The 16862-nt window shown below is 40.1% G+C and overlaps 1 protein-coding gene across 1 annotated transcript in view; it reads right to left on the bottom strand.

Annotated features, from left to right (window-relative positions):
• The window catches only part of zdhhc11 (zinc finger DHHC-type containing 11), a 37059-nt gene extending 22631 nt beyond the window's left edge, over positions 1-14428 (bottom strand). Inside the window, exon 1 of the mRNA XM_007889644.2 lies at positions 14011-14428. Within this exon, the coding sequence (XP_007887835.1) occupies positions 14011-14166 (156 nt within the window). The 5' untranslated portion in view covers positions 14167-14428. The remainder of the gene's footprint in view (positions 1-14010) is intronic.
• Positions 14429-16862: the final 2434 nt, after the last annotated feature.

The following is a 16862-nucleotide window of genomic DNA, read 5'->3' as shown; positions in this document are numbered from 1 at the left end:
ATACAAATGTAATTTGTTTTTGTTGTATTACGACTCCGACTTAATTTAAGGCTTTGGGGTGTCATCAAAATATATGCGTGTGTCCATTAAATATTTTAACTTTATTTTGAGAAGTGCGTATTTAAAATTTGTTAACACATACGGGATACTGGTTTTGTCCTCCCAACTCGAAAAGCCCTGACTCTAGTCACTGAAGCACTCGGTATCAAATACCAAACTCTGTGACCAGCAGCTTCTGGCGCTCGAGCAGTTTGCACTGCTAAGTGGTTAGATAATAAAGGAAATAACTGAAATCATTTCACCTCTAATAAATATCTCTTAATGACAGGTTATTGGAGTAAAAACAGAAATGGAAATAATCAAACCAACTCAACTTCAAACATAAGCGGTCTGATTACAATTCATAAAATAATGTAATAATGATTGGGATTTCACCTGTTTATAAAAATACTGTAAGATTTTTCTTTGACGACATCAACATTAGTAAGGCAAGCTATTTGGTTTCATCTTTTTCATGCTTTTGTCAAACCAAAGATGTAACCCTTGTAAAGGTAATCTGAGAGACAGACAATACATTTCAATAGAGATTTGTTGCGGGTTTTCACATTTCACTGAATAACGTTGCAACTGAATAGGAACTCATGCAAATTTAAAACAATACAAAAATGGTAAAATAAAAAGAAAATCAGTGGAGCCGAAAAATGAAACATTGCTGAAAATTGATACTGACAGTTTCATTTTCATCTTTTCTCTAAAACACAATGCAGCAGAAACTGCTTTCAGCCTCATTTCACAGGTTCACTCTGGATTAAAGCCATAATACCTTTTTTGTGTGACCTGTCCTACACTGTAACATCCACATCATGTGGATTATTTTGCAGTAAGTCACATTTACAGACGAGAACAAAAATGTGACTAGCAGTAGATTTAGGAACTATACGTTCGATTGAAAAAGCCAGTTGCAAAAGGATGTTGTAAATCTGCCGTGACCATACTGTGACTAGACTGAAATTCACAGACTGTGCTGAAACATTTAAAGGGTTTTCATTTCCAGTTAATGAAATTTGGACAAATGATAAAGTTCTCCAGTCAAAGGTTTGGATTATGACCACTTTAATGAAAACCAACTCCATGTTTACCACATATTGAAACTCCTGGCAAGGTCACTCAAACTAAATGCACACTGAAGGCCTCAGCAATCTATGATCATTAAAAATGGATTTTTAAGGAAAAAAACTCAGCAACATTTTCAAGGTTATTTGTGATTCATTGCTGAGTGTACAATTGCCTGTAAATGTACAGTCACTACACATGACAGCAAATCCCACTGAGAAGCTCTGACATTATAGGCCGTATGCAAGGTGAACAAAAAGTTCAAATACATAAGCTTGAACCAAAATAGCTATCAACAATTCTCTTAAGCGAAAGATTAATGAATAGAACTTGACTTGATTTTCAGAACAACTTCAATACAGCCACAGTATTAAACCCAGTATATTTATTGGTCAGGAATTGTGTGGTTTGTAAAACAGTTTGCCTCTAGCTAAACAGCAGCCATCTGAATAATAGCAGCAGTGGATTGAACAGTTACATTTTCCTTTCCCATTTTACATAATGCACCTATCTTTATTGAAACTGGATTATTTTTTGTGATATAGCGTCAGCTAATTACAAGATTGGTTTAGATAAAGAAGGCCTTTTGGCCCAACTTATCTCATCCACTTTATCATCCTGCCATTACAGTATGGAAGCTCCTTTTCACATGATTCCCGTGCCGTGGCCTCAACCACACTTCGTGGCAACCTTTACCAGTTGTTAATTACTCGAGTAAAGAAATACTTTCTGATATCTGTCCTTAATTGCCCTTTGCAACTCTAAACCTGTATCCTCCTGTTCTATCGTCTTGGAACATCCTAAAGTATTGTCCTGGGTTTAGTTTTTGAATCCCATTTCAAATTTTAATACAATTCTATGAAATCTCGAGACTGACGAAGCTTCGCTTGTCTAATTGTTGCTCATAGCTCAAGAGCTTGCGGCTTAATATTCAGCAGTCAGGTTAAAATTGGTACAGTTTCACTCTGAATTGCCCTCGATCTCAACAGCTGCAGTGCTGCTGATTAAACATCTGGGAAACACTTGTGAGGAACCTTAACAAATTAATTCAGGCAGCTTCAAAACAAAAGACATGTAAGCATTCAAATAACTACTCCAATGCATATTACAAGGACGTACAATACCAGAGATCAATTGTAAACCCGTTTAGTTAGTAATTGCTACACATTTGCCAGCAGATTTTACGGTTCAATAGTGAATAGATCGGTAATACAAATACAATGCACAGGGAGCTGACATTCAGGTCAACTATCGCACATTAGGAATATAGGAAAACAGTAACAAGAGGGGACCATTCCGCCCATTGAGTCTGTTCCACCAGTTTATTAGATCTTTCTAATAAAGATCTAATAAAAGTGTTTCCCCACAAAATATACAGTTGATTCACTTTACAATAATAATAACTTTACAATATATTCTGTGAAGCATTTCATACGTCTCAAAGACGTGATAAGGCGCTATATCAAATACAAGGATTATTATTATTATCTTCACAGATCTTTTAATTCCAACACCACTTTCACCATTTATACCCAGAGACATCCTTCTCTGTCCTTCAAACATCCCTATTGATTGGACCACTACAGCTTTCTGAGGCAAAACATTCTACATATTCACAACTTTCTGTGTGAAGAAATACTTCCTGACCTCTTTTCTAACTGTCTTGGCTCAAATTATAAGGTTAGAAATCAGCTAGAAATGGATTCCTCTACCAGAGGGAAGAGTTGACCACTCTCTCACCCATCAATTCCTTTTATTATTTTAAATGCCTCAATCAAATCAGCCCTCAATTCATCTGTGTTAGTATTAAAACCTCAGACTATCAAGTCTCTCATCATAACTCATCATTACTAAGTACCTTCATTCCATGTATTGTATTACAGTAAACTCCTGGCTTACTGGGCTCTGGATTTCGAATAGAGCAGGACTGAGCCTGAAACCCAAAAATTCAGAAAAAAATTCCGATTGCCAAACATTTCCTCAGGACCGAGTGTAAACTCCCATCAACCCAACTCTCCTACTGAATGCTGAGCAGCCCACATGATGCCCATGGCTTCCCACCTTGCCATCCTTTCTCTGGCATCAGGTGCCCATGTAATTGGGTGACTACTTTTTAGTATACAGTGGGAGAAACACGTATGCAGTGCCATAAAATGCATTACTTCCATTACACTTAGCCAGAAATTCCACTCATCGGACCAGATCTCTCTACCCTCCTATTAGTCCATCTAGCCGGGGTTTATATGGAATGTAGTAAACCCTCTGGATACCCTTCACAGCTAGACTAACCTTCCCAAAATGAGTTGTGCAAAAATAAAATGCTCCAAGAGCTGACTGACCACTCGCTATATAATTGGAGAAATACCTCTTTATTTCTATATTCTTCACAATTACAAGTAGATGGCAAGAAATTTGAGGAATTTAAACAACAAATCAATTTCCCAGACAAACAGATTATTATTTATTTCAGTCAATTTTTTAAAAAAATGACAATAATTAATATATTTTTTGAAAAAAATAAAAATTACTCAGATTATTCATGTTTCTTCCCCCTTTCAACAACTGCCATGATCTTAAACTGTTTCTATTTTACTACAGGTAAGAAATGACTTTCAAACAAAATGGGAGAAAAGGACTTAACTACCAATAAACAAACAAATATGATTTAGCAATACATCCCCTGACTTAGATCATTAAGTTAGAACAGCCTCTCTGTCTCAGGCCTGCAATCCTCGCTCCAACTCACCTGCATGTTACAGGTTAAAGGATCCTCTTTGACCAATCTGAATCTGGAGGAGAGTAAAGGTGCGATGTGTCAATGGCCAGCACTTACAGCCTGAGGTCTCCATAGCACTCTACAATCACCAGGGACTCCAGAATACACAATGCAGCTGAGGCAAACCAGCATCGCTCTGCTGAAGTTAACTGGCTTATTGTCCGAATCAGCATTAGCTTAACGCTCCCTCTTCTGGTAGTCAGAAACATTTAAAGTTAGCATTGCCATGCAACACTCAGTCATGTTAATTTTTTCAAATGAAGCTCATTGATCTTGAAACGTGTATTTATTTAGATAATGGCCATTTGAAGTGCTGTACTCTAGAGATGATATAAGAATGTGAAAATAAGAGCATTTAGCACTTTGTGTTCCAACCTTGATATTCCTCACTTACACTAACTACTTCATTGCTGACAACAATAGCATTTGACAGTGGTGCCTTTTCATATTGAAATGTCTCAGAGCTTGACACAATGAGTTACTTTTAAATAAAGTGACGTATAATGTAGGTAAACCTGGCAACTAATCTGCGCCAGTACATCCAATAAATAACATTGAAATGAATGAGTAACCGCCCTGTGTTTTTGGTAAATTAGGATGAGAAGCACACTATCTAGCATACTGAGAGGATGTGCTGCTTTTCCTCAAAATATTACCAGGAATTCTTTTGCATCTACCTGGAGCACTAGAACATTCCAGTTTAAGGTCTCATCTGATAAGACATGGTACAAGATAATAATTTGGTCACTCAATCCACGACTGTTTGTGGGACACTGCTGTGCACAATTGCTGCTGCGTTTCGCCCACAAAATATACAGTCAATTCACTTTCAGCTAATTCAGAACTCCGCCGCCCAGATTTTCACCCACCTCGAAACTCCGTACCCCCATCATACTGGTCCTTGCCTCACTCCACTGACTTCCAATCACTGAACTCATCGATTTCAAAATCCTCTCATTCATTGTCAAATCCCTTCATGCCCTAGCACCTCCCTACCTATCCGATTTGCTTACCCCCCCACCCCCCACTCCCCCACCTTCTGCTTCCGCTCAGCTGGCTCCGGTCACCTGTTCATCCCTTGTCCCCTCCACTCTACCAGCGGTGGCCGTGCCTTCAGCCACTACCCCCCAAAACTCTGGAACTTTCTCCTTCAATCCCTCCGCCTTGCGCCCTCCCTTTCCACTTTGAAATCCTGTCTAAAGACCTTCCTTTTTCATCGTGCTTACGGTCACCTCCCCCCTCCCTCTCCCCCGGCTCAGAGGTCAGACTCCGCCACGGTCAAGCGCTCCGGGGCACTATCCTGCATGATGAGCGCTATATAAATAGCAGTCATAGTTTAGAATAAAAACAGTCTCTGATCTCCATTTCTGACATCATTTTGAACTGCCAGATCTTTCCTAATAGAAATGAAACTAAACGTTTCCCCTATTTAAAACATATGGCAACACTTGTAACTTGCACAAAAGATATTGCAAGCATTGTGGGTTTTCTAGTGGCTCTCACGGATAGCATAACTTTGTTTACCAGAATTACCCCACGTCACTCAAATGTGACCATCATTTTTCCTTGCTAATGCTAAATATGGCTACAGTTGAAGCCAAAGGTGATTCTATAAGCCTCAGAGATTACAATTACCTGCAAAAGAATCCTGCAGCACCGTTAAACAGCTGCTGGGGAAATTAAATCATGGCACTGATATCAAGAGACTCTGACCCCTTTTACTCGACAGTTTTCACAGATCTGTTTCCAATCTGCTTCTCCTGAAAGTGATGCTTCACACTGGGCATGGTTGCCCAAGCAGCAACTGTTCGTCTTTGAAAACAGACAGTGTTGGCGGGTCATTCAACTGTGGAAGGGCATTAAAGCCAAGTCCAATCCTATCTTTACCAAATCATGCACACTCTTTCAGGAGAGGTCAGTGAATATAGATCAGGAGCAAGAGATCTCACAATAATGTATAGTCAGTCATCTGTTTCTCACAAACTCACTTCAGCAATATTCTCCCTCACTCCTTTTATCTTTAGAGTGAGATTTACTATCAAACAAAAAGGGCAGATTGCAAAATCATTTCAACATCTAAAACACTGGTTATTTTCCTAGCTTCAAATACGTTATATTTTTAAAGCACCAGACCACAGTGGGCAAGTCTCGTGCCAAATGAATGAAATCAATTATTATTCTCACTTAATACAGCTGTAAAGAAAACTCCTTGACTGCAATTAAATATAATAAAATAATAATCATTTGGTCACTCAATACATGACTCTTTGTGGAGCACTGCTGTGCTGCTGTATTTCGCCCACAAAATATACAGTCAATTCACGTTACACGTTACACGTTACACGTTCACGTATATTCTGTGAAGCGCTTTGAGACGTCTCGAAGACGTGATAAGGCGATATATCAAATCCAAGGATTATTACTAAATAACAGGGCACACGGAACACCTGCTTAACCTAGAAACTACAACTTAATGCAATCTAAAATAAAGGAGAGTAAATAAGACTATTCAAGTATAGTAAGGTACACCATATTAACCATGCAGCTGCATGTATCTACAGCAAATTTGGGACTTTACTCCATTTAGTCTACGTTCAGTTAATAGCTTGACAATTAAAGTGTTGAAATTCAAAAGCACTATTTTCCGTGCTTAGCCACAGAGGCAGGAGGCAGTCAATAGTGTCACACAATTGAGGTCACGGTGACTAACTGTGCCAGCATTTTGGTTCATAAAGCACAGCTACCTCAGATCACATGCAGATTTGAAAAGCATTAGGTAACCAATTTTTGATAAGTAAACTATTTTAAAAATGAACCTTAAAACATCTTACTGGATTACAGATTTAAGAGCAGATTTAAAAGGATATGCAGTAGGTCTATTTGGCAATACTCAAATGTTTTCTTCACAGATGGCCAGTTCCATCCATTACTGTAGTCACTGTACAAAAGGCTGTGGTTCAAAGGGTCAAAAATTAACTAGTCACAAGTCCTGTGCCGTTAGCAAAATTATTCTGCTACTGGGGAAGAGTTGCAATATTTTTCATACTTGATACTTCAAAGTAAGCTCCTTGCTAACTGTTGTGGTGGGTCATGTCAATGAATACTAATGATCTCATTGCAATGTTTCACAGATGAGCAGGGAGTTCTCTGGTATCCTGTGCCTTGACTGTGTATTTTGTACATGAAAATACATTTTATATTTGATGAAAATAAGTTTTGCCCACAAAATACAGTCTGTGAAGCGCTTTGAGACGTCTAGAAGAATATGGCAGCCAATTTGTACACAGCAATGTTGTACAACAGTCATGAAGTGAATGACCGATTTTATTTGGGGGATTGTTGTTCAGGACACCAGGAACTCCCTTCTCCTTCCAAATAGTACTACACGGTCTTTAATGTTCACCTGAACAGGCAGATGGAACCTTGGTTTAATATTTCACCTGAAAGATGACATATCTGACAATGCAGCACATTCCCTGCACTGCCTTGGATTGTCACCTGAGATTACGTAAATTCAAAGTACCTTCCAGGGGCTTGACCCATAACCTCCTGACTCAGGGGAAGAGTGCCACCTGAGCCAGGCTGACATCCTTATAAGAGTTACAGAAACAGCTTTTTTAGGCATATGTAAAGGCATATGTAAAGGCTATTTTGAAAGTTTTTGCAGAAATGCATTTGCAAAATAAACACAATGTTGGCCATACTTGGCAGCTATTTGATGGTTGAGAAACCTTTTGGGATTTTCCTGAACAGCAATGTAAAAACGGATGCGCTTCAAAATGATGGCTGACAGCTGGACTGTTGACCACAGCAAATGACTGTGGGTAAATATTTTGAACTTCCCCTTTCATAGGAATGAGAAGTTTTGAGGTCTAGGATTGGGATAGGATGGCACTCTTCTACATTGAGGAGTCTGAAATGTGAGAGTTATAAACCGCAAGTACTCCAGGTACCTGGATTTATATCAGCCAACTCCTAGCAGCTCCCATCGGATGCCAATCTCATTTAGTCTTCTGTAAACCTGTAGTAGGATCCAAAGAAGCTCCCAGGAGCTGGCAGAGCTATCAAAATGGAGTTTCAGATGGTCATACTTAGACACATCCTAGTACCTACAGTTTTTTTTTAAAGGAGTCCTGTAGCTCAGTGGTTAGAGCACTCGCTTTGCAAGTGAGAGACCTGAGTTCAATTCCAGGCAGGGCGAAACCTTGGGCAAGTTTCCTTACTCCACACGCCTAATAATAATCCCTCCAAAAAACCAAAAACAATAATTAAATTGGCCATTTTTCAATCTACGACTGTTTGTGGGACATTGCTGTGCGCAATTGGCTGCCGCGTTCGCCCACAAATATACAGTCAATTCACTTTACAGTGTGTTCTGTGAAGCGCTTTGGGACGTCCTCCCGACGTGAAAAGCGCTATATCAAATGCAAGGATTATTATTATTATTATTAAATTTACAAATCAAATTGTGATTTGATCACCATTAAGTGTATCTAAACAGAGTTGCTTGTAATGCATGGAAATTTCAATTTGTCTGGTATGGAATGTGTACTCTCTCTCCCCACAGAAATGCACCTGCTTACCCAATTCTGGTATAGGTTGGCAGGATCCAGGCTTGGGGATCCGAAGGTATACCCTGGGTGTAACCAGTTGATACCACAGAGTTGAGGTATCAATAGGAGTTGAAGAAATTAGACCACGAGCAGACGTGATGGGCCAAATGGTATTCTCCTGGTCCTGAATTCAATCTTCCCTTGTGAAGCCAGACATGGAAAGTAACCTTTCTAAGAGACAGTAGGCACATATCTATCATATCTATCAGTGACAGGCCTGAAGCCTCCTGTGAATGAGGGCAGATGTTTGGAATTGATTTTGCACTGGATCCTTTATCTTGTAACTACGAGAGAGGAAGCTCATCTAAGCAGATGCAGAACCTGGAACCACAGAGTAACACAACTTATCTCTTCCTTGGGTGTGCTACATTCAGCCTTAATTTAACAATGAAGTGAGGTCCAATGGATCCTTTACCTCTTTTTTTTGTCCAAATGTATAGTACAGGTTTCCCTTCTCTTTTCTGACTGGTACCTGAGGGTTCAGGAGTGGAAGTTTTATTCAGTTCTGGAGTCTTTGCCACAGCAAGTAACTATTATCACCAGTGCATTCAATGTAGCTGATACGTGAGAATGTGTGCACTGAGGGATTACAGATTGCAATGCTTCCACAGGAAGTTGAGCAAGTGAACACAGTTCAGAACAGGCATAGAACACAGGTGCACTCAAAGCTCAATAATTTAATCAAATATAATGCAAATAGAATTAATGGGATCCAATTAATTCTTGGGGGACTAACAGTTTGTTGATGAAGTCAGTGAAGTACTTATAATAATGTCATGACACTTGTTAGGATTCTGCGAAGTGTATGAGGCCAATGCCTGGAAGAAATGGTAACAATAATAATCTTTGCATTTGACATAGCGCCTTATCATGTCTTCGAGACATCTCAAAGTAAATGGTAAATAGTGTACATAAAATAGCAAGTTTTTATTTTTTTCCCCAAAACTTTTAATCCTTAAATTTGATATAGCGCCCATCGCATTGGAAGGATGTCTCAAAGCACTACACAGAATTGATTATGTATTGATGGTTATTTGACAAACGATTTTCTAGATAAAAGTAAGTTTCTTCTCTTCATCCCCCTCCCCCACCCCACCCCACCCCCCCCACCACCCCCACAAGAAGCATGAAAATTATAGTGTGCTTATAATCATAATAATAATCCTTGCATTTGATGTAGTGCCTTATCACGTCTTCGAGACCTCTCAAAGCGCTTCACAGAATATACTGTAATCCGTTCAGGGAGCGTCCTGTCTTGTTTCAACCATCGCTAGAGAGAAGAGTTTGCACTTCAGTCTGCGTCAGACCAAGCTTGTTACTCTGCGTTTCAGAATGTACCCGTGCGACACAGGCCAAGTGGGTCGCAACAATGCCGATGCACATTTGGCAAGGCCAAAAAGTGCACAATTTTGCTAATGTTAACTAGTATCCACCAAGGCATTTCAGTCAGATAACCAAAGTCCCCTTCAAATACACTGGGAATCAATCTCTGGCAGAGACATAATCTCCAGATAAAACCAGCTTCAGCAAGAATAATCATGTATGCAAAAAGAGGAAGAATTACACCATCCTCTTAAAAAAAAATCCCACATGCACAACAGATCAAGAAAAAATATTACAAATGAAGAAACAACAATCTTGTCATTGTGATTGCTTTGTTTTTAAATACTTGACAGTCATGAGCTACTGAAAGTCAACTTCCTTCAAATAAAACCAATTTATTTCCTGTAACTATCGACAGTGATACATGAATCAGAATTCTAAAGTCTCACTGATCACTCCATAAAACTTTTTTTTGGGGGGTCAACCAGATGTCCGATACATGTGCAAGCCTCTCACCATCCTTAAGAGAGTATCCAAACCGTATAGGTATCTACATTTCCATTTTCAGTTATAGATTGAGGACTCTCTCCCCAGAGGGATACTTCCCCCAGGAGAGTTTAAGTACAGGTTAGCAATAGCCAAAGCTTGAGGACCCCAGAGTGTGTGTTGGGGGACTGCTGGACTTTAACCATGTAAAACCATGCAGCTTGCCTTTTTAGATATTATAATAAATAATAATCCTTGTATTTGATATAGCGCCTTATCACATCTTCAAGATGTCTCAAAGCGCTTCAAAGAATATACTATAAAGTGAAATGACTGTATATTTTGTGTGCAAAACATTGGTGAGCCTCCCGATGTTTGCCCAGCTTGGGCAAGCTATGTAGTTTTAGCTGGTGAAGACATGTCTCTTATCAACCTGTGGTTAATACTCTCTGGAATTAGGCAAGCAGGAGGCATCCCTCCAGAGAAAATGTGCACCATCTATTCTAAACTCCAGAGTTTCCATGTGTAGGTGGAATGCATGGAATTCCCAGTCTGGTTTGGATACTCTGAGATGGTAATGGGTTTCCGCGTGCATCAGGCACCCGGCTGACTAAAAAAAGGTGTACTCTACTTGTTACTGGGAGTCGAGTCGTGAAAATCCCAGCCACTGGTCTGCTCCAAGTCCTGCTAACAATCCAGTCAATTAAAGCTCTGGGTGGAAATCATAATAATGGGAGTTGTTTAGCAGCAAATACAAAGTATGTCATGTTGATTCACAGGATGTTCTCTCCGACATGATTACTGAAGTGACATTCCCAGGGACTGACGTGATGTACTTCAGGCTACCTGGAGTTACTGTTTACCAATTGGAAGCTTTAACAGCAACACCAGTTACAAAACCCCACTGTCACTCATGGCATTTAAAGGGACGCCCACTTCATGGAAAATTGTTTGAAAATAAAGCAAAGTTTGCTGAACGCAAGATACCATTTCTGAATGGAGTGACAAAAATGAACGAATTACTGTACACAGAAAGGCCAAATGACAAAAGAAGTTTGCATTAATTACGGTCAGTGATTCAAGAACCACAACCGTTGGCACATTTACAATTTTGTAACATTCAAAACCCAAAGAGATTCTGCAGTAAGATGCAATACTCAGTCAATTTAGCTTATTCCTTCCAATGGGTATTGTACAATTCGTTCCATCGTAGACGATATCCAAGGGAGTTGGACTCTTCCGAGGGAGGTGGGCAACTAAGTGAAACTCTCCAAGCAGACAAGACAACTGGTGGAGTTTCTTCCTCCTAACCCAAAGATAATCCACAAAACTCCAGGATATGAGATAACATTCCAATCCAGGTTACTCATCGGTGACCTGCTACATTCCACAGATGGCATCTCTGCAGAGCACACTTCACAGGAGGCATTTTAGCATCAGGCAAGAGAAAAAAAAAGGGGGAGGTTGTTACTGCGTAAAATGTTCTTTACCCTGTTGGTTCTGCCCACTCTAATGTAGAGCGCAGATTTGGTGTTCCTAGGTCTCAGTCAATACCACTCAGGCTACTTTTGTTTTGTCATTCCTTCCCCTCCCCCACCTCCAGTTCTCCCTCAACTGCCAACACAACTATTGCTTAGTGGCCATTTTGTTTCACAAATCCTTCATAATGCAAGGGAGGGAGGGGGTGGCTAATGTTATGGATCCTAAACATTGCGCTATGACTGTGTTAACTCCACTCCAAACTGCAGAAACGCTGAATGTTAGGCATTATCTTAGAAGTAATAATCCTTGCACTTAATACAACAACAAGATTACATTTGTATAGCGCTTTTCATGGCGGGAGGATGTCCCAACACGCTGGTCAGTAGCTAATGTTATGGACCCCAATACAGTGCCTTAACACGTTGAAGGAAGTCCGAAAACACTTCACAGTATAACGACTGTCTTTTGTAGGTGAAATACATCCATTATTTTGGAGGTGAAATACAGAGCCCTGGTCTCTGATATGGTATGATATCCTTTACACCTGCTGCATTGAATCAGTTTGTACATTGTGTTCTTATGGTATCTGGGGCCAAACGTCACCGAGACAGTTACCACAGTTCACGCACAAATGCTGAATGATATGGAAATTTTGTTGGTTGGGTTTCTGAAGCAGGGCTGTTGTGACATGTGATATTTTCAACTGGGCGTTGGACTAACACAAATTCCACTGTTCCCTGACAGGTGACTACTGGGGAGGCAATGTTTCTACAAACATTCTGTCCTGTGCACACACACACTTCCCATCAAATGATCTGGGCAGCAGGTTGGAACAGCTAGTGGTAGTGAAGACATACAAACAGGTCCCGACACCAAACTTGGCTATCACCCATAACTGACTCACACCAACCAGACTGAGTGATAACAACTGGCATCCAGTTCACTCCCCACCTTTCCTTTCTCGCTTACATCTGGTCCCTCACCAAGACCGCCTTTCCTTCCTGGAAACCTACACCAACAGATGTGATAGCACAACGATGCCAAGCACCATTTAAGATAACTGTGTCATCAATTGGTGACGAGAAAAATACTACTCTGATAGTTTTAGCAAACTAATTTTGAAGATAAGCAACTGAAAAACATATTTATTCTCTTTGCATGCTTGAATTACCTATACTTGATGGTGTGGTACATTGTCATGGTCTGACAAACATTGCATCTTGTATGCCCTCTAACTTTCTGTCTGATTCCACTTCCTGCCCAAAGTGAGCAGGCAGTGATGGAATCCAAGTCCAAACCAGCTTTTAAAAGAAGGCTACAACTTTGGCTGAGAAGACCTATTTCCACTGCCTGCCCTCGCGTTTCACTGTAGCAGAAGGAAGAAAAGTAACACATGACAGAATCTCATCTTATTATACTTCTGTGCATCTGACTGCTTAAAAAGAACCAAAATGGAATAGAAAGTTATCGCTAGAAAATAACACTTTATGCACGCCACTCTTGGCCACACATGAAGGCAAACAAAAGAAACATTTCCCACTTCCTGGCCACAAAATGTAAAGCTGTCTATGTTTCAGTTATGCATACCATGCACATTTACGTCTTTCACACAGTTTTTAAACCACCTTTAAAGTACAACGCAATGATGTTTCACTATTGTTTAAAGTCTTCTGTGTCAGCAGGTTATTGTGGAGAATTGAAAAGTCATCAGGCACAAACATTGTACTTTACTCTATTGCATACCAGATTGCACACAAACAGCATTGTGTAAGGCAGAAATGTTACAAATCCAACCTATTCCTTTTCCTCGCAGAAACATTTTAATATTCTAGGAACAATTAATTGCATTCAAAATCAATCATTCTGAAAGAATGACTCAATGCTACAGAGAGCATGATTAGCCTTGAATGGCATACGTTGTCAAAACCATCTGCAAGCACAAAAACAGAGAGCCAAGTGAAAGTCTAATTTGGTATTAATTTCCGACATAAAGTGACCTCAATTGAGCGGATAACTGAACCGATTGTATCTTCCAAGTAATCTGTATTAGTGACCTATAATTTAAACAGTAAATAAAATTGTAAAAGCATTTAAGATAAAGTTACTGAAATAAGCTGACTCAGTTATTTCTAATGACATGCCGTGTTAATCCTAAAACATTGTTCACTCAATTTGTAACACTTATAGATACAGTATATGAAAGGATGCTGTACATACCAAGTGCCAGAATACACAGCAGCATTGAAAATAATGGTTAAAAAATCCCACTTGTCCTGAAAGGTTCACCACAACAGTTCTGTATCCACTGAAAGAAGGGCAGCTGTGAGTGCCACATGAGCAGGTACGGTTTAATGCAGGACGAACCACTGACATTTTCAGCGTAAAAACTCTTTAGCATTAAGACGGAAAAAAAAGCAAGAATTCAGAGTTCTTCAAGGTAATTTCAGAAAGAACGGTTTATGCAGATCTGCATCTCCTCATCTTCTCTCTTGTATTACTACCGTTACTATATTCTGCAGTTACACTCCACATCATTGTGCTCACAGACCAGTGAAAACTGCCTTAGTGTCGTCCAAATGACTTCCTTTAGTTACTTCAGCCTTGCCTTCACAACTACCTGCAACCTCCTCCTCCCCCAAACAGTGAAAAAGAGGAAACTGTGAAAGGAAGTGGCCAGACTTACCAAATACTCAATGCATCATATATATCTACTGATATTTCCAGTATATTTAATTAACATAGTGCCATGTCTCATATGATGTGATGTCATGAAAGACTCCCACACATTCAACAAGAAGCAAAGTGTAAATTATATTTTTCTACAGTTCAAGGCTTAATGCATGTAATAATTTCTTCCTTCCCACAAATACCTTGTTTTAAATAATCCCAATACTGATCCTTGCATTCAATATCAGGCCTATAACATCAACATATCTCAAAGAGTTTCACACGGAATTGCTGTCAAGTGGAGTAGACCATGTACGTATGTATGAATGTATATCCCATCACCGAATGGATCGACTTCAAGATCCTCCCACTCGTACTCAAATCCATTCACACCCTGGCACCTCTCTACCTCTCTGACCTCCTCACTCCCCAAACCACCACCCAGCGCCTCCGCTCGACTGGCACCGACCTTCTGCTCGTCCTTCACACCCTCCGCCTCACTACATCCCAAAACTCTGGAACACTCTGCCTAAATCCCTCCGCCTTGTCTTCTCTCTTTCAAGTCCCGCCTGAAACCTTTCCTCTCTGACCGTGCTTACGGCCACCTCCACCCTGCTCAGAGTCAGGCTCTGCCACTATTAAGTGTTCTGAGAGGCTGCCCTGCGTGGAGGGCGCTATATAAGTCCAGTTGTTGATGTATGTGTAGGCAAATGTATTGGCCAATTTGTGCATAACATGGACGACTAAAATGCATGGTTAATTCACCTGTAGGCTAGACACCAGGAAAACTCTCTTTGCAAAGGGCTCGTCCTTCTGATGAGAAATTAAACTATTCAGGTTAAAGAACCCATGGCATTGTTCAAAAAGAGAAGGCAGTTTCTCTGGGTGTCGTGGCCTACAATCCCCCAAATAAAAAAGGATCATTCACTGATGGTTGTCTGTGGGACGATGCTGCGTGCAAATGGGCTGCTGCGTTTGCCTACAAATACAATAATCCCCCAGCTATCTGGACACCATGTATTTAGAATTCTGAATAAGTTGGACCGGCACCAAAAAAAAAAGTGATTTTGCATGTTAAAAGTCCATCCTGTATATTCAAACTGCTGCCAGCCCACGTGATAATAATAATCTTTGCATTTGATATAGCGCCTTATCATGTCTTCGAGATGTCTCAAAGCACTTCACAGAATCTAATCTAAAGTGAATTGAGTTGTATATTTTGTGGGCAAAGCACAGCAGACAATTGCATACAACAGTGTCCCACAAACAGGCGTGGATTGAGTGACCAAATTATTTTAAACATTTATTTTGAAGGAATTATTACCCCCGGAAAAGAGATCAGCCAATCAACTAACAACCTGGCTCCTACTTACTGCTAGGTAAACGGAGACGTGTGGAGTAAGGAAACTTGCCCAAAGTTTCGCCCTGCCCAGGAATCAAACCCAGGTCCTCTCGCTTGCGAGGCAAGTGCTCTGTGAAGCCCACAAGGAGGTGCATTCTATCAGTGGTGAGTACAGAACTATTTTTATTTTTCCACGTTCAGGTCAAGTACCAGCACTTGTTACAGAATAAAGCATCCTTAATGCTGCTGCCTCTATGCCTCCAACCCCAAAATGTGCTTTGGCCTGAACCTCAAAAGAGTAGTCCTACTCAAACTGTTTTAACTATGTTAAGGAACTTTTGTGAAATACGTTTGCAGTTTCAACACAATTCCAAAAAGCCACTCAGAGCTCAGCATTAAATAGAAGTTATAATCAGACAGGTCTGAACTGTGGATTGTGTAAGAAATGGAAATTCTTTTTGGGGAAGTAGAGATATGAAGAAGTCAAAGAGCAGAAAGTCAAGACTCACTCTTGCTTAAATGTACTTTATCATTCAGATACCTTCAGGACGGCTCATCTAATAATAAGAATAAATAATAATCCTTACATTTGATATAGCGCTTTTCACGTCTTCTAGACGTCTCAAAGCGCTTCACAGAATATGCTGTAAAGTGAATTAACCGTATATTTGTGGGCAAAACGTGGCAGCCAATTGCGCACAGCAGTGTCCCACAAACAGTCATTGATTGAAAATGACCAATTTATTATTATTGTTTTCTTTTGGAGGGATTATTATTAGGCGTGTGGAGTAAGGAAACTTACCCAAGGTTTTTACTCTGCCTGGAATTGAACCCAAGTGTCTCGCTTGCAAGGCTACAGGAGCGACAGGACTCCATCTAAGTAGAGAAAATCGAGGAGGAAATGTACTGAAGAGCTTTATACCCTCCAAAGTCACATGCAAATCTCTACCCCATTTGCTGAATGAAAGGATTTCAATTGGAACAATAAGGGCACTACAATTGACTCTGTGCTAAGGAGGGAAAAAATGCAAACACCCACAACTAGAACGACAAACCTGAC

This window comes from Callorhinchus milii, unplaced genomic scaffold, assembly GCF_018977255.1.
Source record: "Callorhinchus milii isolate IMCB2004 unplaced genomic scaffold, IMCB_Cmil_1.0 Scaffold2, whole genome shotgun sequence".
NCBI classification, from domain to species: Eukaryota; Metazoa; Chordata; class Chondrichthyes; order Chimaeriformes; family Callorhinchidae; genus Callorhinchus; species Callorhinchus milii.
This window is presented reverse-complemented; position numbering and strand designations above follow the sequence as displayed.